Source organism: Phaseolus vulgaris, chromosome 2, assembly GCF_000499845.2.
Source record: "Phaseolus vulgaris cultivar G19833 chromosome 2, P. vulgaris v2.0, whole genome shotgun sequence".
Classification (NCBI taxonomy): Eukaryota; Viridiplantae; Streptophyta; class Magnoliopsida; order Fabales; family Fabaceae; genus Phaseolus; species Phaseolus vulgaris.
In genome coordinates, this window is record NC_023758.2 from 33,819,544 (window position 1) to 33,842,013 (window position 22,470).

Here is a 22,470-nt window from a genome sequence, read left to right on the forward strand (position 1 = left end):
CTAAAAATAAATAGATGGGATAATACGATTCGTTTTAGTGTGATTTAAAATATAATTAAAACTAAAACAAACAACTCACCTAGTATAATTTAATATTATTCAGTTATATTTCAATATAAAAGTTTTCTTTTTTTGGTTAAAGATCGATAATATATAATATTTTAAATTTAAAATATTAACAATGGTTTTAGATTTTAAAATTTTAAAAATTGACAAAAAAATGTAACATAAAATAAATAAAATAATTATTTTAAATTTATATATGTCGATATCCTAAAATAGATAATTAGTTATGATTTACTTATAATCATATCCCAAAAAAAGGAAATAAAGATTTAGATTCAGGAAAAAAAAAATCTAGAAATACATTCTGAAAAAGAATTTATGGAATTGAGAAAAGTGTTCTACAAATCCAAATCCAAAAGTGTGGTCCGGAAAAATGGTTCCAAAAATATTTTTATCCTCACCCCTATTTCAATTTAGGACATTTTTGTCATTTTATATGTAAATCGATTGTAGTTCAAATTTGATAATTTAAAATTCGCTTGATCCAGGTTAATTTTTTGTTTAAAAATTTATTTAATTTAGTGTATTTTAACCCACGCTATAATTTTATGTTTTTTAAATCTTTCTTTTTAAAAAAAAATTGTGTCTCATTTAAGTCAATTTTATTAGTGTTCAACATTAAACGAATTAAACGAATTTTGATACTATCAATTAAACCAATATTAACAAGATTTTTATTATATTAAAAAATAAAAATAATTTTATGTTTTTTTAATTATTTTCATTTCTGTGTTGCATTAGAGTTGTATTAACATAAATTAATAGCAGTCGCAATTCAATCGACATTAATTGAAAGTTAATTTAATATTTTTCATGCAAACAAAACAGTATTTAATGTATCATAAAAAACTTGTACTGGAAAAATTGTAATAGACGTAAAAAAAAAAAATATAGCCACCCTCACCATCTTTTCTCTCTCTCAATTTTTCTTTTCTTATTTTCTACATCTCTCCCCTAACTTCTCTTTTCTCACTTCTCTCTTTATTTTCACTCCCAAATCTCATCTATTTCAAAATCTGATCATGTCATGTTGTAGTTGAAGAGTCAAAATACATTTCTACTTGATTAGATTTTCAAACAAAGTAAGTTCATTTTTACTCTAAATACCCCTTATTGTCTATGATTTAGTCTTCAATTTTAGTGGGGTCAGTTGAGAAAAATGTTTCTCTCAACTTGATTAAACTCATACTAAAATTTGGTAATATTTAAATAAATTATTATAGGTTCCTAAAGTTTGGAGTGATTTCCCTGTTTGAGGTAGAATTTTCATCAGAATAAGGAAGTTAAGATAAGGGAAACTAACTTTAATTTTTAATAGTACCTATGTTAGAAGATTTCGATGTGGAAGGGACGTGATCCCAATATTCAATTTCTTTTGCAAGGATGTTCTTTGTTTATATATATTGTTTAAACTTGTAAAAATATTAGATTTTGATGCTTTAGTATTTAAGTGTTGTTTTTTTAATGTTAAATAGGATTTTGAATGTTATGGATTGCATTTTGAATGATATTGTATGATGAAAATGGTATGAAATTGAATTTATACATTTGGGATAATATATGGACTAATGTTTGTTTGTGTATTAAGTATTGGTGCCTATGTGGTAACAGAGATCTCTGAGTTTCACTGATGGTTTAAGTCACATAGACTAAGACACAAGGTGGTGAGAAGCTGATGGGGGATTTCATGCACACCGTGACCTATGAGATGTACGGTTTGGGTTGTATTGAACTTACCCTTATCCTTTTTCTTGGATTCGCTGGTAATCTTTGGATCAGATGTTAGTCTCTAGTAGGACTTACTTAATATGAGTATTTCGGAAGGCGTCAGTTGCTATTTTGTTTGTTAGATATCCTGGAGATCCATGTAAGATTTATGTGATTGTTTTATGTTGGGATTTGAAGAAGATTGAATAAATGAGAAATTGATCCATGTAATTTGGTTTTCTCTTTTGATTTAATTGTGTATATTATAAAACGTTATTTTCACTAGTTTACCATTTCTTTACTAGTTGTGTTGTGAACTGTAATAACTGAACTATATACACGAGCAAATGATCGTACAAGTGACAAAGGTTCTAGAGGGCTTTAGGATGTTGCTTTGAACTTTATCTGTAAAATATTTGTATTTTTATAAGTCTTAATCGTGTATTAGGAATGTTTTGAAAAACTTCAAGTCTATATAGAAATCAATAGAACTTGTATTGTAATATTTAGATATATTTTTTGATGTGTTATGAAAACGGGACTAAATTGCCCACTATCCAACAGGTTTTCGCTAGAAGAACAAAATGATTTCATGCCATTTTCTTACATTACGACACAGATTATTATTCTTCAATTAGAAGCTCTTTTTTGAAGGTCCAAGGAATCAATTTGTTAGTTGTTGTTCAAATTCTCACTAGAATAACTATCACATATATACTTTTTATTCAGTTTGTTTTATATTCAATTCTTTATATTTTTTTAATTGTTGAATATGTATTAAAATTTATCAATATTTATGTCTAGAAATATAGGATATCATCTAGGATATTGGTTTATGTTGTTAGTTTCCAATTATATTTACATCTTTTTCATTTAATTTATTGAGTGTTATTCAAGAACAAATTGATGTCAAAGCCTGATAAACATCATGATTATCACGATTCACCTCCACCTCTATTTCGTTTAATGATTATCCTCGGCAAAATTCTCATAAACAAATAAAAAATCACTTTATGACACGTATTGGTATAGATGAATTACTTGTAAAATTCTCATTTATACTCTTTATTCTATAATAAAATTTAGTCAATTGTCTATTTTTAAATTGGTCTTTTCTTACTATCATTTCTAAAACATCACCTATTACTCCTACTTATTCTCGCAATTCACAATGATAATGCTTTTGAATTTTTTTTTTTTGACAGTTACAATTGAACACAATAATTGAATAATGTAGCCATAAACTGATCTTCAATTGTTAATATAACACATTAATATTTCTTTATGGGTCTCAACATTGAGTAATTAATTAACCTTATATTTTATCCCTTTATATATGCATTAAAAAAAAGGTAGAAAACCATCTCAAGCTGTTATATAAGCTTGCGTATTAAGTGAATTTGAATTCACCCATAGATTTCCATAATTAATAATATAATAATATGTAAGTGAGGAGATGAAAGTAATATTGTGAAGTATTACGTAGGCGAATGAGTCTCTTACGTAAATAACTCGTTAATTAAGGAGAAATAAAGATGCAAATGCAAAGAGGCGAAAGGGAAGGGTCTTCACGCCGCGTATTATTCAAAGTTCAAAGTTTAATATATGAAAATAATTAAAGCAAGTTATTAACTGAAAAAGTGACAATGATATAAAGATATTTGTCATAAAACAATAAATCTATACATATAAAGATAAAACAAAATAATATTTTAAAATATAAATATTTAACTGCTCATTTTACCACTTAATTATCAGATAAAAGTAAAAGTATAAACTATACATTATAATCAATGTATTTTTTTTTATAATAAATATCGAATAAACAATTTATGTAGATTAAATTAATTTTGTACAGTATTTTCATTTTATAAATATAGTTTGTATTGGACAAAATAAATAGTTTTAAAGAAATTGAAATTTAGGCTGTAATTGTCAGTAATTTTTAGTTTTAACTTAAAAAAATGTATTTTTTTTAATATAAACTTTATGTTGTTTGCAGAAGAAGGAAAACAAAATAAAGTTAAAGAAAGAAGGCTGATGAAATATTTAATTACTAATTATTTAAATTCTAAATTTGGTAACAAAATATTTGATAGTTAATTAGATATTAATTTAAAAATCATTTAACAAAATTTTTTTAAAATGGCATGTAAACTAATTATTATTATTTTTTTAAAATTGATTTCTATTTCATGATTTTCTTATAGTGTTTATTAAAAAATTAAAAAAAAATAATTACAATTTTGTAATTAATTATATTTTTATTTATTATATTTAGAAACACAATCGTAAAAAATAATTTTATTATTATATCATAATTAATTAAATATACATTATCAAAATTGAGATAATTGATTATTATTTTTTTTAATAGATTTTTTTTAATAGTTTTAGAAATCAACTAAAAAAAAGGAACGTAAATCAGATAAAATAATGATATGCTATTTAAATATATCAATCTCCTAAAATAGATAAGTTACTTATGATTTAAGTATATAATCATATTCTCAAAAAGAGAAAATAAATATTTACATTTTAAATATATCCGGCTCAAAAATAAATAAGATAATTAGATCTAGTTGTGTTGAGATAGAAAATATAAATGATCTTTGATTCTAAAATTATGAACTCTTAAAATATGTATTAAAAAGATAAAATTTTGTAAATAAATGTCAAGTAAGATAAGATTTCTGCAATCTTATATTTTGTTTTAAAATCTAAGAAACTCTAAAAAAGGAAAATGCAATCTCAATCTTGATAAATTTAATTAATATCTTGAATCATACCATAAACAAATAATAAGTGCGATGATAAGTTTAGATTGTAGAAACCAATTATATCGTAGTATCTTTTGTAAGTTATGTTTGATTGGGCTATAAAAGTAGAGTAATGAGGAGGATTGATGTAGATGTTTTGTTGTTCTTGAAAGAAAGAGAAAGAGAGATAGTAAGAGAAAGAGATATCAGAAGAATAAGAGAGATGGAAAGAGAAAGCAACAACAACATGACTCTTTCTTGTAGTTTTGTGATGACGAGATCAGTGTGGTCTTACAATCTTGAATCGGAGTTCGAGTTGATTCGTTCTATCATTTCCTTATACCCTTTCATTTCTATGGACACGGAGTTCCCCGGTGTCGTCTTTCGGTCGCATCCAGCATTCCGACAACTAAATAATAACTATGTAGTGATGAAAGCTAACGTGGACGGTATGCACCTCATCCAAGTAGGCCTCACCCTTTCAGACGGTCACGACAACCTTCCAACCTTTGGAACCTCCAACCGCTTCATTTGGGAATTCAACTTTTGTGAGTTCGATGTGACACACCATCCTCATGATCCTCACTCCATCGCCCTCCTCCGTCGTCAAGGCATAGATTTTGACAAGAATCCAAAGTTTGGAGTGAGCATTGTGCGATTTGCCGAGCTGATGATGTTCTCAGGACTCCTCTACAACAATAATATTCAGTGGATTGCTTTTCATGGTGCCTATGATTTTGGGTACATGGTCAAGATACTGAGTCAACGCTTTTTCTATATGCAACCATTTCTACCTCCCAACTTGTGTGACTTTCTTCAACTCGTTAAATTCTTCTTTGGATACAAAGTATATGATGTTAAGCATCTCATCAGATTTTTTCCCAACCTTCATGGCGGTTTAGACAAAGTTTCTGAGTCCCTCGGTTTGGATAATAGTTGTAGAAAAAGTCATCAAGCAGGCTCCGATAGCTTAGTCACTCTCCATGTTTTCAATAAAATTAAAACTCTATTTTCATACAGAGTTGGACTTACAAAAACATGCAGGTGTTCTGTATGGCTTGGAGATAATACTCACAAATTAGATGACTTCGTTATTGTGCTATCCTTTTGTTTTGTATTTTTTTATTTTATTTTCATTTTATATACTAATTAACAAAATTTTCAATTTATGATGTATGATTCCATAAATTTATTAGGAATTTTATTAAAACATTAATTTCAATGAAATAAATAATATAACAAAAATAATATAGTATTGCTTAATATTTTCTTATGAATACAGTAACATTTATATTGTGATGGAATAAAGCAATATAATGAAAACTTATTTATTTTGCATTCTTAAATAAATGTTACCTAATAATAAGTAGATGGGACAATACGACTCGTTTTAGTGTGATTTAAAGATGTAATTAAAAATAAAACAAACAACTCACCTAGTATAATTTAATATTATTCAGTTATATTTTAATATAAAAGTTTTCTTTTTTTTGTTAAAGATCGATAATGTATAATATTTTAAATTTTAAATATAAACATTGGTATTAGATTTTAAAATTTTAAAAATTGACAAAAAAATGTAACATAAAATAAATAAAATAATTATTTTGAATTTATATATATATCGATATCCTGAAATAGATAATTAGTTATGATTTACTTGTAATCATATCCTGAAAAAAAGGAAATAAATATTTAGATTCAGGAAAAAAAAAATCTAGAAATACATTCTGAAAAAGAATTTATGGAATTGAGAAAAGTGTTCTACAAATCCAAATCCAAAAGTGTGGTCAGGAAAAAGGTTCCAAAAATATTTTTATCCTCGCCCCTATTTCAATTTAGGACATTTTTGTCATTTTACGTATTGTAGTTCAAATTTGATAATTTAAAATTCGCCTTATCCAGGTTAATTTTTTGTTTAACTTTTTTTTTTTTAAATTGTGTCTCATTAGATCAGCAAAGTCAATTTTATTAGTGTTTAACATTAAACAGATTCTGATACTATGAATTAAACCAATATTACCAAGATTTTTATTTTATTAAAAAATAAAAATAATTTTACGTTTTTTTAATTATTTTTCTACAATTAATTTTCTGTATTGCATTAGAGTTGTTATTGAATTTCTTCATGAACAACATAAGGAACTTCCAGAAAAAAGGAGATGAATCAGAGGCATAACATTGTGTGAGTGAGAGACACGTGTTAAGAAAGAAATATTTTTGTATATTATTAAAAAAGAACGTTGCAGCTTTACATCATATATTGGCTTGGTGTGTGAAAAGAAAAGGATTATTGGGCTGAACTAAAGCTAACTAAACCTTAGACCCAACAAACCCAAAACATCAAAACCCCCCCTCAAGCTGGTGGGTGTATATTCAAAACACCAAGCTTGGTAACAAGTTTATGAAAAACTGCATAGTTGAGAGACTTTGTAAGGATGTCTGCTGGTTGTTCTTGAGAGCTTATGGGAAGAAGGTGAAAAAGCCCATGTTGTAATTTCTCTCTTACTACATGGCAGTCAATATCCAGATGTTTGGTTCTCTCATGAAATCCGTTGTTGTGAGCTATATGCCTTGTCGACTGGGTGTCACAAAAGAGGCTTGCAACATTGTTGACTTTGATGCAGAGATCTTCGAGAAGGTATACAAGCCATTGTATTTCACAACATGTGGTGGCTAGAGCACGATATTCAGCTTCAGAGGATGATCTAGAAACGGTACTTTGCTTCTTGGTTTTCCAGGATATCAAGGAGTCTCCAAGGAAGATGCAAAAACCAGTGGTTGAGCGGACTTGTCTGAGTCACTAAAAGCTTTAAGTTGAATGTCAGTACTTTTAGGAAAGAATATACCTTGTGCTGGAGAGGACTTGATGTATCTCAAAATTCTCTGAACAGCTTGGTGATGAAGCTTTGATGGAGCCTGGACAAACTAACTGAGGAATTGAACAGAGAAGCTAATATCTGGTCTGGTGTTCACAAGATATAATAACCTTCCAATGATTCTTCGGTATAGAGTTATGTTGTGCACTGGCAAACTTTGATCAAAAAGCTTGTCGTTCTTCTGTGTCATAGGAGTGTTTGCAGGTTTAGCACCAAGCATACCTGCATCAGTCAAAATATCGAGAGCATACTTTCTTTGGCATATATGTATACCTTTATGTGTTCTAGCAATTTCCAGACCCAAGAAAAACTTGAGATGCCCCAAATCTTTTATTTTGAAAGCAGAATTTAAAGAATTTTTTACAATATCTATATCTTTTATATCATTTCCAGCAATCAATATATCATCCACATATATAAGTAAAGCAATAAATGAAGTCTCAGATTTTCTGATGAAAAGGGAATTATCAGCTCTAGATTGAACAAAATTGATGCTGTAAAGAAAGGAACTTAACTTATCATACCATTGTTTGCTGGCCTGTTTCAGACCATACAAAGCTTTGGTTAACTTGCAAACCTGATTACTTTTCACTGTGGTGATACCAGGAGGCAAACTCATGTAAACTTCTTCTTGTAGATCTCCATGCAAGAAAGCATTGTTCACATCCAGCTGTTCCAAGTGCCAATCCATAACAGCAGCTACAGCCAAGATGGTGCGTATAGTTGTGAGTCTTGCTACAGGTGAGTAGGTGTCCATGTAGTCAATGCCTTCACGTTGTGTGTAGCCTTTTGCTACAAGTCTTGCTTTGTACCGTTCAATTTTACCATCTGCCTTGTGTTTGACTTTATACACCCATTTGCAGCCAATGGGAATCTTGTTGTGAGGAAGATCTACTATATCCCAGGTTTTATTTACTTCCAGTGCCTCTATTTCAGCTCTCATAGCCTCCATCCATTCAGGGTAGCATTTTGCCTCCTCATAACATTTTGGTTTAGTTTTAGAGGAGATAGACAAGGTATATTTTAGTTGTTTTTCAGATAAACTTTTATAGGACATAACCGAATAAAGAGGATAACGTACCTTTTCTTTCAATTTTTCTTCACATGGTGATATCATGAGCTGATGATGATAGTCTTCAAGAAATGTTGGTGTTCTCCTGGTTCTGGTGGACCACCTCAATTGTTCTTGTTCTATGGAATTTCCAGCTTCATTTTGTGTAGAGAGATCACCACGCATCATGTTTTCCCTTTGTGCAGTTCGGTTTTCTGTCTCCCTTTGTACATGAGCATCATCATATGTTATTCTTGTGAAGTCATCTTCTTCTTGTATGACAGCTTGATCAATTCTATTTTGAAACTTGCCAAAAAAAGATTCATAGAAAATAACATTCCTAGATATAAAAACTTCTCTAGTTTGAATATCCATAACAACATAACCCTTTGTACCTTGTTTAAAACCAAGAAAAATACACTTACGTGCCCTAGGGTCAAGCTTATGTCTATTCTGTTCAAGAGTAGATGCAAAGCAAAGACAACCAAAGACTTTAATATCAGAAAGACAAGGTGCAATATTATATAAGAGTTCATAAGGAGATTTGTTATGAATAACAGGGGAAGGAAGGCGATTAATCAGAAAAACAAAATGCAAAACAGCATAACACCAAAAGACTTTGGGTAATCTGGACTGAAAAATAAGGCATCGAGTGATATTAAGAATATGTTGGTGTTTCCTCTCAACAATAGAGTTTTGTTGAGGGGTTTCATTACAAGAGGTTTGATGAATTATGCCATGCCTTTCATAAAAATCTTTCCAATAGAACTCTTTACCGTTGTCAGTTCTAATAATTTTTACATTCCTGTTGAACTGATTTTTAACATAAACAACAAAACTTTGTAAAAGCTCTCTAGTTTCGCTTTTATTTTTCATCAGATGAACCCATGTATGTCTGCTAAAATCATCCACAATGGTTAAAAAATATTTATGACCATGCAAAGAAGGAGTACCTAGAGGTCCCCATATGTCTATGTGAATGAGATCAAAAACATTTTGACTATTTGTTTTGCTAAGAGGAAAAGACAATTTATGTTGTTTTGCAAGATGACAAGGAGCACAAACATTCTTATCATTGTAATGTATATCAGAATATTGCTTAGCTAAACAATCTAATATTCTATTTGAGGGATGACCCATCCTACAATGCCAAACATCCAGATTATTTACAGTATCAAAATAATCAACATGTAAAGTGTACACAGAGTTGTTTTCTTCATCAGCATACAAATGATAGAGCCCATTTTGAATCTCAGCTTGACCAATCATCTTCAAGGAATTTTTCTCCTGAATTTGACAAATATTGTGAGTAAAAACAAGTTGACAATTTAAAGAAGATATAAGGCGTTGAACAGATATGATATTTAGGGTAAAATCTGGAATATACAGAACATTATACAGAGTAATGTTTTTGGAAAGAAAAATAGTTCCAGCATGAGTAGCATACACATATTGATTGTTAGGTAGCTTGACCCTTACTGATTTTATTTTGTGATAGCTTATAAATAGGGAAATACAGCAAGCTACGTGATCAGTAGAACCCGTGTCAAGAATCCAGAAAGACTTACCCTCTTTACTTGGATTTTGTTCTGAAGTTTCACCCATGGCATTTATTACGGTCTGTTCTTTGCCTTTTGAATTTTGTATCATGTTAATGAGCTGTTGCAGTTGCTCAGGATTGAGGACTTCAAAGATTTTCTCATTTTGAATCTTAGCCTGTGAAAACTCTTCATTCTCACCATTACAATCCTCGTTTCTTTCAATAGAATTTGCAGTGTAGTTTGTTCTCTGCTTCATCCATGGTGGAAGACCGTGTTTCGAATAACATTCATCAGCGGTGTGGTTCATCTTGTTACAGAAAGAGCATTGCTTCCCATAGTTCTTTCCTCTTCCTCTTCCTTGGTTGCGCCATCCATGATTAACCTTGTTCGTTCTTTGACTCTGATGATTGACGCTATTGAGCAAGATCTTTGTATCTATGCCTATATTTTCATTCAGATGCCTTTCCTGCTGCAGAACAAGGGAGAAGACGCGATTGATATTTGGTAGAGGTTCCATGAGTAAGACTTGCGTTTTGACAGTGTTATAATTTTCTCCTAATCCTTTTAAGAAACACATAACCCGTTCGGAGTCTTTGTAACTCGCCATTGTCTTCATCACATTACAACTGCATTTTACTTTGCAAATACAGGCTGGTAATGGTCGCAAAGAATCCAATTCCTCCCACAAAATCTTTGAGTCTGTGAAGTAATCTATGATGTTCCGCTCTCCTTGTTTGATAGAATTGATTTCTTGTAAGAGATCAGAAGCGCGAAAATGATTGCTTTTTAAGAATCGTTCTTTAAGGTCTTCCCACAACTCCTTCGCATTGTCAATATACACGGTGCTTTGTGCTATCTGAGTAGTTAGCGTGCGTGTGATCCATGAAACCACCATGACGTTGCATCTTTCCCAGGTTTCGTATATTTCGTCATCACGGGTTGGTTCCAAGATATCACTATTAACGAATTTGAACTTGTTCTTTGAAAGTAGGACTCGTTTCATAGACCGACTCCAGGAGTGATAATTGGATCCGTCAAGTTGTGGCGTAACAAGAACCACACCTGGGTTTTCTCCTGGATGAAGATAATATGCACTGATAGGGTTTTGTTGATCATCTTGTTTGGTCGCAGCCATGGAAAGGAACAAGGAAAATCAAGAAGCAAAGAAAGAGAAATTAAAGGGATGAAAGGGAAGAAGAAAACCGATGGCAGCGGAGCAGAGCGGGTTAGACCCGCTCTGATACCATATTGAATTTCTTCATGAACAGCATAAGGAACTTCCAGAAAAAAGGAGATGAATCAGAGGCATAACATTGTGTGAGTGAGAGACACGTGTTAAGAAAGAAATATTTTTGTATATTATTAAAAAAGAATGTTGCAGCTTTACATCATATATTGGCATGGTGTGTGAAAAGAAAAGGATTATTGGGATGAACTAAAGCTAACTAAACCTTAGGCCCAACAAACCCAAAACATCAAAATTAACATAAGTTAATAGCGTTGCAATTCAATCCACATTAATATTTAGAAGTTAATTTAATATTTTCTTCTCAGGAAAACAAAACAGTATTTAATGTATTATAAAAAACTTATTGTATATTAGTTTTGAATTATGTAGTGCAAAAATTGTAATATACGTAAAAAAAAAAATACAGCCACCCTCACCATCTTTTCTCTCTCAATTTTTCTTTTCTTATTTTCTCCATCTCTCTCCTAACTTCTCTTTTCTCACTTCTCTCTTCATTTTCTCTCCCAAATCTCATCTATTCCAAAATCTGATCATGTCATGTTGTAGCTGAGGACTCAAAATACATTTCTACTTGATTAGATTTTCAAAACAAAGTAAGTTTGTTTTTAATCTAAATATCCCTTATTGTCTATGATTTAGTCTTCAATTTTAATGGGGTCAGTTGAGAAAAATGTTTCTCTAAACTTGATTAAGCTCATACTAAAATTTGGTAATATTTAAATAAATTATTATAGATTCCTAAAGTTTGGAGTGATTCCCCTGTTTGAGATAGAATTTTCATCAGAATAAGGAAGTTAAGATAAGGGAAACTAACTTTAATTTTTAATAGTACCTATGTTAGAAGATTTCGATGTGGAGGGGACGTGATCCCAATATTCAATTTCTTTTGCTGTTCTTTATTTTGCAAGGCATGTTAGTATTCCTATTTTATAGCTTCCTTATATATATATATATATATATGATTGAGTAAATCAAAATGAATAAGATCAGTTTTGTAATTTTGTACAATTACGTTCAATCAGTTGTTACAACCTTTTGTCTTCTCTTATTTCCATCATTCAAAATTATAAAACAAAAAGTAATATATGAAAATAATTAAAGTAAGTTATTAACTGAAAAAGTGAAAATGATATAAATATTATTTGTGATAAAAGAATAATTATAGGTACTATTTTTTTCAACTAATTTTTCTACTTTTTTTTTAATATAGTGCTTCTCCTTTACAATTTTGCAATTTTAGTTACTTTTTCTTTTCTCAGACTTCTCTTCCTTTCTCTTCTTTAAAAACTTTCTTTTCCATAAAATATCAATATTTTTTAAGAAAAATAGAAATAATTAAATAAATATTTTTTATTTAGTATTATTTAAAAAAGAAAAAAATAGTTATAAATTAAATCATTGACCCTTACAAATTATTTCTATTATTAATTATAATAAAATAATTTAACATATAAATACTTTAATTTATTTGATTAAATATATTAATTATCAATTAGAAATTTAAAATTATTCATAATTAAATATGATTTAATATATATACATATAATTAAAAAAAATTAACAGACCAAAATCAAACTATTAAATTATACCAGGTCAAACTATTAAATTATACCAGGTGAGTTCTTTGTTTTATTTTTAATTATCACTGTAAATCAGACTAACATGAGTCCTATTGTCCCATCTACTTATTATTAGATAACATTATTTAAGAATGTAAAATAAATAAGTTTTCATTATGTTGATTTATTCCATTACAATATTATTTTTGTTATATTATTTTTTTATTGAAATTAATTTTTTAACAAAAATCCTAATAAATTTATGAAATCATACATCTATTTCACCAATGTTAAATTGTTTGATTTTGTTAATTATTATATAAAATGAAAATAAAATTTTAAAAAATACTAAATAAAAGGATGGTACAATGAGGAATTCATCTAATTTGTAACTATTAGTATTACGAAAAAAGAAACATAAGGGTGTAAAAAAGAAGTGAGAAAGGTAGGATAAAATGAAGTGATATATATTATTGAAGAATTTGGAAATTACATTGAACTCAAAAGAGAAGATAAGAGAAGTAGAAAGATGGTAAAAAAGAAAAATTAAAACATCTCTAAACCATAGAGAACACCTACATGTTTTACCAAGTCAAACTTTGTATGAAAATAGAGAGTTTTAATTTTATTAAAAACATGGAGAGTGACTAAGCTATCAGAGCCTGCATGATGACTTCTTCTGCCGCTATTATCCAAACCTAGAGACTCAGAAACTTTGTCTAAACCGCCGTGAAGGTTTGGACAAAATTTAATGAGATGTTTAACGTCGTATACTCTATATCCAAAGAAGAATTTAACCAGTTGAAGAAAGTCACACAAGTTTGTAGGTAGAAATGGTTGCATATAAAAAAAGCGTTGGCTCAATATCTTCACCATGTACCCAAAATCATAGGTACTATGGAAAGCAATCCACTGAATATTATTGTTGCAGAGCAGTCCTGAAAGCATCATTAGCTCAGCGAATCGCATAATGTTCACTCCAAACTTTCGATTCTTATCAAAATCCATGCCTTGACGTCGGAGGAGGGCAATTGAGTGAGGAGCATGAGGATGTTGTGTCACATCAAACTCACAGAAATTGAATTCCCAAATGAAGCGGTTGGAGGTTCCAAAGGTTGGAAGGTTACCGTGGCAGTCTGAAAGGGTGAGACCCACTTGAATGAGGTGCATACTATCCACGTTAGCTTTCATCACAGCATAGTTATTTTGTGGTTGTCGGAATGCTGAATGCGACTGAAAGACAACGCCAGGAAACTCCGTATCCATTGAGATGAAAGGGTATAAGGCAATGACAGAACGAATCAACTCGAACTCCGATTCAAGGTTGTAAGACCACACTGATCTTGTCATCACAGAAGTGCAAGGAAGAGTCATGTTATTGTTGTTTTCTCTTTCCATCTCTTTTTCTCTTCCAATCTCTCTTTCTCTTTTCTTCAAGAACAACAAAAGTACAACAATAATTCTCACTACACTACTTTTATAGTCTAATCAGACATAACTTACAAAAGATAAAAGATAATAAGATATAATAGATTTCTTCAATCTAATCTTATAATCACACTTATTATTTATTTATAGTATAATTCAAGATATTAATTAAATATATCAAGATTGTAATTGCATTTTCTTTATGAGAATTTTTTAGATATTAAAAAAATATAAGATTACACTCTTGAAATCTTATATCTTATTCTAAAATCTTATCTTTACTTATGGATGAATACTCTCACACTTGACATTTATTTACAAAATTTTATCTTTTTAATACATATTTTAATAGTTGATAATTTTAGAATCACAGATCATTAATTTTTTCTATCTCAATCCACCGTTAGATCTAATTATCTTATTTCTTTTCTAGCCGAATATGTTTAAAATGTAAATATTTATTTTCTCAGGAGATGATTATATACGTATTTCATAAGTAACTTATCTATATTTTAGGAGATTATATCTTAAAATTCAATATCATTCGTTTATCTATTTTACGTTCATTTTTTTAGCTGATTTCTAAAACTTTTAAAAAAAATAATCTTTTAAGAAAAATAATAATCAATTATCTCAATTTTGATAATGTATATTTAATTAATTATGTGATATAATAATAAATTTAATTTCTCGGATTGTGTTTCTAAATATAATAAATAACAATATAATTAATTACAAAATTGTAATTATTTTTTTCAATTTTTTTTAATAAACTATTTACAGTATGATCTTTTAATCAATACTTACTTTTGATATTACTCTTCTATCCCTTGTAACAACTAGATAACAACTATGCGATTTTATTTTTATATATTTATAATATAGAAGTTCATTAACAATGTGATTGACTTTTTTAATAAAACCATTCATCAATTATAATTGTATTACTTAGTTTAACTTGTAATTTAAATATAAAGTTTAACGATAAAATTAAAATTTAAAGGCATAAAATTTAGCTTTCAATCATGAACTATATTAGCTGGATGAAACAAATATTAATTCTGAATATTGGAGACATTATACGTAAGTAGTTCTTCAACCTTCTTTCTTTAACTTTAAATCCTTTTGTTTCCTTCTTCCACAAAAAAACATAAAGTTTACATTAAAAAAACACATTTTTTAAGTTAAAACTAAAAATTACAGACAATTACAGCCTAAATTTATATTTATTTAAAACTATTTATTTTGTCTAAAGCCTTCCAAACACATGTAGAATCATCTGCTTGTGTACATAGTTCAATTATACCGTTCACAGCACAACAACTAAAACAAGGGTAAGGTAGTGAAAATAAAGTTTTATAATATACACAATTAAATCAAATTAATCACTCCAAAATTATCTTCTAACCTAGGGTACTATTACAAATTAAAGTTAGTTTCACTCACTTAACCACTCCAAAATTTATGAACCTATAGCAAGTTATCTAAATATTACCAAATTTAAGTATGAGTTTAATCAAGTTGAGAGAAACACTTTTTTCAACTGGCCTCACTAAAATTGAAGACTAAATCATAGAGAAAAACAAAGAATAAAGATATTTAGAGTAAAAAAGAATTTACTCGGTTTGAAAATCTAATCGGATAAAAATGTACCATGACTTCTCAGCTACAACATGACGTGATCAAGTTTTGGAATAGATGAGGTATGAGAGAGAAAATGAAGAGAGAAGTGAGAAAAGAGAAGTTGGAAGAGATATGGAGAAAATAAGAAGAAAAAAAAATTGAGAGAGAGAAAAGAAGGTGGGGGCGGTATATTTTTTTTTTACGGCTTTTACCATTTTGTACTACATAATTCAAAACTAATATACAATAAGTTTTTTTATAATACATTAAATACATTTTCTATTCATCATATCATATGATAAGAAAACATTAAATTAACTTCTAAATATTAACGTTAATCGAATTGACGCTATTAACTTATGTTAATACAACTCTAATGCAACACAGAAAATTAATTTTAAAAAATAATTAAAAAACATAAAATTAATTTGTATTTTTTAATTAAATAAATATTATTTTTTTTAACATAAAATTAATTCTTATTTTTTAATTAAATAAATATCTTTTTAATATTGGTTTAACTGATAGTAACAGAGAGTCTGTTTAATGTTGAACATTAAAAAAATTTACTTAGCTGAATCTAATGAGACACAATTTTGTTTAAAAAGAGAATTAAAAAACGTGTAGATTAAATGGACACTAAATTAAATAAATTTTTAAATAAAAAAATTAACCTGGATCAAGCGAATTTTAAATTATCAAATTTGTACCTACAATTTACATGTAAAATGACAAAAATGCCATATATTAAAATAGGGGTGAGAATCAAAAATATTTTTGCAACCCTTTTCTCAATTCCATAAATTATTTTTCGGGAATTCATTTTTAGTTTTTGTTTCCTGAATCTAAATATTTATTATCTCTTTTTCAGGATATGATTATAAGTAAATCATAACTGATTTATCTATTTTAGAATATTGATATATTTAAATTTCAATTAATTATTTTATATATTTTATGTTACATTTTTTTGTCATTTTTAAAAATTTTAAAATCTAAAACCAAAGATTATATTTAAAATTGTATACATTATCGATTTTTAACAAAAAAATAAATAAATTTTAGATTAAAATATAACTGAATAATATTAAATTATAATAGGTGAATTGTTTATTTTATTTTTAATTATAACTGTAAATTAGACTAACACGAGTCTTATTATTCCATCTACTTATTTAAGAATTCAAAATAAATAAGTTTTCATTATATTGATTTATTCCATCACAACATAAATGATATTGTATTCATAAGAAAATGTTAAACATTACAATTTTTTTTTTTTTTTTTTTTGATTGAAATTAATTTTTTCATAAAATTCCTAATAAATTTACGGAATCGTACATCTATTTCCAATGTTAAATTATTATTTCTTAATTAGTATATAAAAAGAAAATAAAATAAAAAATACAAAACAAAAGGATAGTACAATAACGAAGTCATCCAATTTGCAACTATTATCTCTAAGCCATACAGAACACCTGCATGTTTGGGTAAGTCAAACTCTGTATGAAAATATAGAGTTTTAATTTTATTGAAAACATGGAGAGTGACTAAGCTATCGAAACTGCCATGAAGGTTGGGACAAAATCTGATAAGATGCTTAACTTCGTATACTTTGTATCCAAAGAAGAATTTAACGAGTTGAAGAAAATCACACAAGTTGGGAGGTAGAAATGGTTGCATATAAAAAAAGCGTTTACTCAGTATCTTGACCATGTACCCAAAATCATAGGCACTATGAAAAGCAATCCACTTAATATTATTGTTGCAGTATTGTTGCAGAGGAGTCCTGAGAACGTCATTAACTCAGCAAATCGCACAATGCTCACTCCAAACCTTCGATTCTTGTCAAAATCCATGCCTTGATGTCGAAGGAGGGCGATGGAGTGAGGAGCATGAGGATGTTGTGTCACATCGAACTCCCAGAAGTTGAATTCCCAAATGAAGCGGTTGGAGGTTCACTTGAATGAGATGCATACTGTCCAGGTTAGCTTTCATCACTGCGTAGTTATTTTGTGGTTGTCGGAATGCTGAATGCGACTAAAAGACGGCGCCAGGGAACTCTGTATCCATTAAGATGAAAGGGTATAAGGCAATGACAGAATGAATCATCTCGAACTCCGATTCAAGGTTGTAAGACTACACTGATCTTGTCATTACAGAACTGTAAGGGAGAGTCATGTTGTTGTTGCTTTCTCTTTCCATCTCTCTTTCTTTTCCGATATATCTTTCTCTTCCAGTTTCTCTTTCTCTTTCCTTCAAGAACAACAAAACAACTACATCAATTATTCTCACTACACTACTTTTATAGTCCAATCAGACATTACTTACAAAAGATAATAAGATATAATTGATTTCTTCCATCTAACCTTATAATCACACTTATTATTTATTTATGGTATGATTCAAGATATCAATTAAATATATCAATTGCATTTTCCTTTATTATAGTTTCTTAGATTTTAAAAAAATATAAGATTAAACTCCAAAATCTTATCTTATATTTAAAATCTAAATATTTATTTTCTCTTTTTTAGGATATGATTATATACGTAAATCTTAAGTAACCATTTTTTTAGTTGATTTCTAAAATTATTCAAAAAGTAATCCATTAAGAAAAATAATAATCAATTATCTCAATTTTGATAATGTATATTTAATTAATTATAGGATATAATAATAAATTTAATTTTTCTGATTGTGTTTCTAAATATAATAAATAACAAAAATAATTAATTACAAAATTATAATTTATTTATTTTTCAATTTTTTAAATAAATTATTTACAGTATTTATTATCTTGATAATCAATAGTTATTTTTTTATATTACTCTTCTATCACTTATGAGTTATAACAAAGAGTTGCTATTTTTCTTGCTCTTCCATAATCACTTTTATTTCTTTTTGATTTAGATTTATAAATTTGCTTTACACTGTAATTTTTACACTTGAATTCTCTAGCCTCCACCAACATTGATTTATCTTTTTGTAATATGGATAAGAAAAAAAGTTTTCACCATTATTTATTTGGAATCTTCTTTTGTTTTTTCTTCTATTCTTCTTGTTTTTTCCACCTTTAGAATCTTGTGTTTTTACATGAAAAACACCTTATATAGTTTCGACTCATCATTCTTCTTTGATCTTTAGCATATAAGATATTTACCAATTCTCACAAATTGAGAGTTGACAAGTCTTTCACTTAAAAGTTATAATTTTTTACTCATATTTTTCTAGTATAGTGACCATAATTTTTTGAACAACATTATTTCATTGGAAAAGAGTTTCTTAAGAAGTTGAACTTTATTGATTATACTCAGAAGTTAAACTTTTAATTATTTATGTCTCCTTTTTCACTTGCATGTATTTATTATTTATTGTCAGAGTATTCATTCTTGAAATTGATAAATTTGAAGTTGATAATTCTTATAAAAATCATTTTTAACATAAAAAAAAAACATCTTTTTGCCTCCATAGGTTATCTGTAACTTCACTATAGGTTATATATTATGCAACATGGGTATAGAGAAGATGACAAAACCTTTTATCATTTAGACTCCATTAATCACTACCCTACACCACTTACACCCTACTCCTATTACTAGTGATATTTTGGATCATATACTCATTAATTACCAGCATTCTTCATATTCTTCATTTGCATTTTCACTGTAATGCTTGAAATAGTTGTTGTACCCAATGCACTCTTCGTATAAATAGTTTGAATTTTTTGACCATATATTTTTATTTCAATAATTATTATAATAATTGTATTTTTTTTCAAAAGAAAAAATGTATAATATTTAGATTATTCATCTCTTAATTAAAAATAATTTATTTCTTTATTTAATAAAATAAATAATTAAATAACTTCTTCTTTTAGAAATACTTGTTACCATATAATAATTTACCCTTTAATATATATATATATATATATATATATATAATTTATTTTTATAGTTTAATAAATAAATTTTTTTATTTCTTATAAATATAGGTAATCTCAAATAGATTTATGAACTTTAATTTTTGTTTGGTCTTCTATTTAAGGAAGAATCTATTGTTATAAAATTATAAAATTATCATAATCTAAACTATCGTGTTTACTTTTAGAATATGTGTGAATAGAAATATATAGTAAAATTCATAATGATATTGTAAATTCACGTAATATATTAATTGAATAAAATTATAATTATTATAAATTTATAATGTAATATTTATAATAAAAATAACACAACCAACTTACTTTTAAAGATATTTAAAGATAATTTCATATCTCTTTGATAGACTTGAAATTCATAGTTCATGTAAAAATAACTTTTTACATAGAAAGACAACTTTTTGTCTTTGCTTTTTTTTCTTCCTCTCTTTATGATACTTCATTTGAGTCACAATTGAATTTTGAAACAACTCAGAAACATCATAATTTTCTTACTAACCCCCAATAATTCAATGCTTCAAGATGGTTGATCATCCATGCAGTCCGTAACTTATATTCATCATTATCAAAAACGAGTGGTGAACTCTAAGCTATACAGAACACCTGCATGTTTGGGTAAGTCAAACTCTGTATGAAAATATAGAGTTTTAATTTTATTGAAAACATTGAGAGTGACTAAGCTATCGGAACCAGCATGATGACTTCTTCTGCAACTATTATCCAAACCGAGGGACTCATAAACCTTGTCAAAACCGCCATGAAGGTTGGGACAAAATCTGATGAGATGCTTAACGTCGTATACTTTGTATTCAAAGAATAATTTAACAAGTTGAAGAAAGTCACACAAGTTGGGAGGTAGAAATGGTTGCATATAAAAAAAAACGTTGACTCAATATCTTGACCATGTACCCCAAATCATAGGCACTATGAAAAACAATCCACTGAATATTATTGTTGCAGAGGAGTCCTGATAACATCATCAACTCAGCAAATCGCACAATGTTCACTCCGAACCTTCGATTCTTGTCAAAATCTATGTCTTGACGTCGGAGGAGGGCGATGGAGTGAGGAGCATGAGGATGTTGTGTCACATCGAACTCACAGAAGTTGAATTCCCAAATGAAGCGGTTGGAGGTTCCAAAGGTTGGAAGGTTTCCGTGGTGATCCGAAAAGGTGAGGCCCACTTGAATGAGGTGCATACTGTCCACGTTAGCTTTCATCACTGCGTAGTTATTTTGTGGTTGTCGGAATGCTGGATGCGACTGAAAGACGACGCTAGGGAACTCTGTATCCATTGAGATGAAAGGATATAAGGCAATGACTTAACGAATCAACTCGAAGTCCGATTCAAGGTTGTAAGACCACACTGATCTTGTCATCACATAACCGTAAGAGAGAGTCATGTTGTTGTTGCTTTCTCTTTTCATTTCTCTTTCTCTTCCAATCTCTCTTTCTCTTTCCTTCAAGAACAACAAAACAACTACATCAATCATTCTCACTACACTACTTTTATAGTCCAATCAGACATAACTTACAAAAGATAATAAGATATTGATTTCTTTAATCCAATCTTATAATCACACTTATTATTTATTTATGGTATGATTCAAGATATTAATTAAATATATCAAGATTGAAATTGCATTTTCCTTTATTAGAGTTTCTTAAATTTTAAAAAAATATAAGATTAAACTCTGAAATCTTATCTTACTTTATCCACTATTCTCACTTGACATTTATTTACAAAATTTTATTTTTTTAATACAGAGTTAATATTTTTAGAATCACAGATAATTTATCTTTTCTATCTCAACCCGCAATGAAATCTAATTATCTTATTTATTTTTTAGCGGGATATATTTAATATCTAAATATTTTTTTTTCTTTTTAGGATATGATTATATATGTAAATAATAAGTAACCATTTTTTTAGTTGATTTCTAAAACTATTCAATAATGTATATTTAATTAATTATAGGATATAATAATAAATTTAATTTTTTAGATTGTGTTTCTAAATATAATAAATAACAAAATAATTAATTACAAAATGATAATTTATTTATTTTTCAATTTTTTTAATAAATTATTTACAGTATTTATTATCTTCATAATCAATAGTTATTTTTTATATTACTCTTCTATCACTTATCACTTATAACAAAGAGTTGCTCTTCTTCTTGTTCTTCCATAAACACTTTTACAATCACTTTTATCTTTTTTTATTTAGATTTAGATTTGTAAATTCGCTTTACACATCCAAATCACTTTACTTTTACACTTAGAAATCTCACAACATTGATTTATCCTTTTGTAATATGCACAAGAAAAAAAGTTCTCACCATTATTTATTTTTGGAACCTTCTTTCTTTTTGGTCTTCTATTTATTGTTCATCTTGTATTTTCCACCTTTAGAATCTTGTGTTTTTACATGAAAAACACCTTATATAGTTTCAACTCATCATTCTTCTTTGCTCTTTAGCACGTAAGACATTTACCAATTCTCATTTCACCAAATATGATTTTTTACTCGTATTTTTCAAGTATAGTAACCATAATTTTTTTGAACAACATTATTTCATTTGAAAAGAGTTTCTTAACAATTATACTCAGAAGTTAAACAACAAAACTTTTAATTATTTATGTCTCCTTTATGCACTTGCATGTC

The 22,470-nt window shown here is 28.1% G+C and overlaps 2 protein-coding genes and 1 pseudogene across 2 annotated transcripts; 1 reads left to right on the forward strand and 2 right to left on the reverse strand.

Annotated features, from left to right (window-relative positions):
- Window positions 1–4,679: 4,679 nt before the first annotated feature.
- LOC137809387 (probable CCR4-associated factor 1 homolog 11) lies at window positions 4,680–7,339 on the forward strand. The gene is made up of 3 exons (XM_068610507.1): window positions 4,680–5,517; window positions 7,063–7,173; window positions 7,274–7,339. Exons 1-3 carry the CDS (start codon window positions 4,756–4,758, stop codon window positions 7,337–7,339), a joined length of 939 nt encoding a protein of 312 aa, XP_068466608.1. The 5' UTR covers window positions 4,680–4,755.
- Window positions 7,340–13,357: 6,018 nt separating this feature from the next.
- LOC137809388 (probable CCR4-associated factor 1 homolog 11) lies at window positions 13,358–14,185 on the reverse strand. The gene has a single exon (XM_068610508.1). It carries the CDS (start codon window positions 14,183–14,185, stop codon window positions 13,358–13,360), a length of 828 nt encoding a protein of 275 aa, XP_068466609.1.
- Window positions 14,186–20,367: 6,182 nt separating this feature from the next.
- On the reverse strand, window positions 20,368–21,205 carry LOC137809389 (probable CCR4-associated factor 1 homolog 11; annotated as a pseudogene).
- Window positions 21,206–22,470: the final 1,265 nt, after the last annotated feature.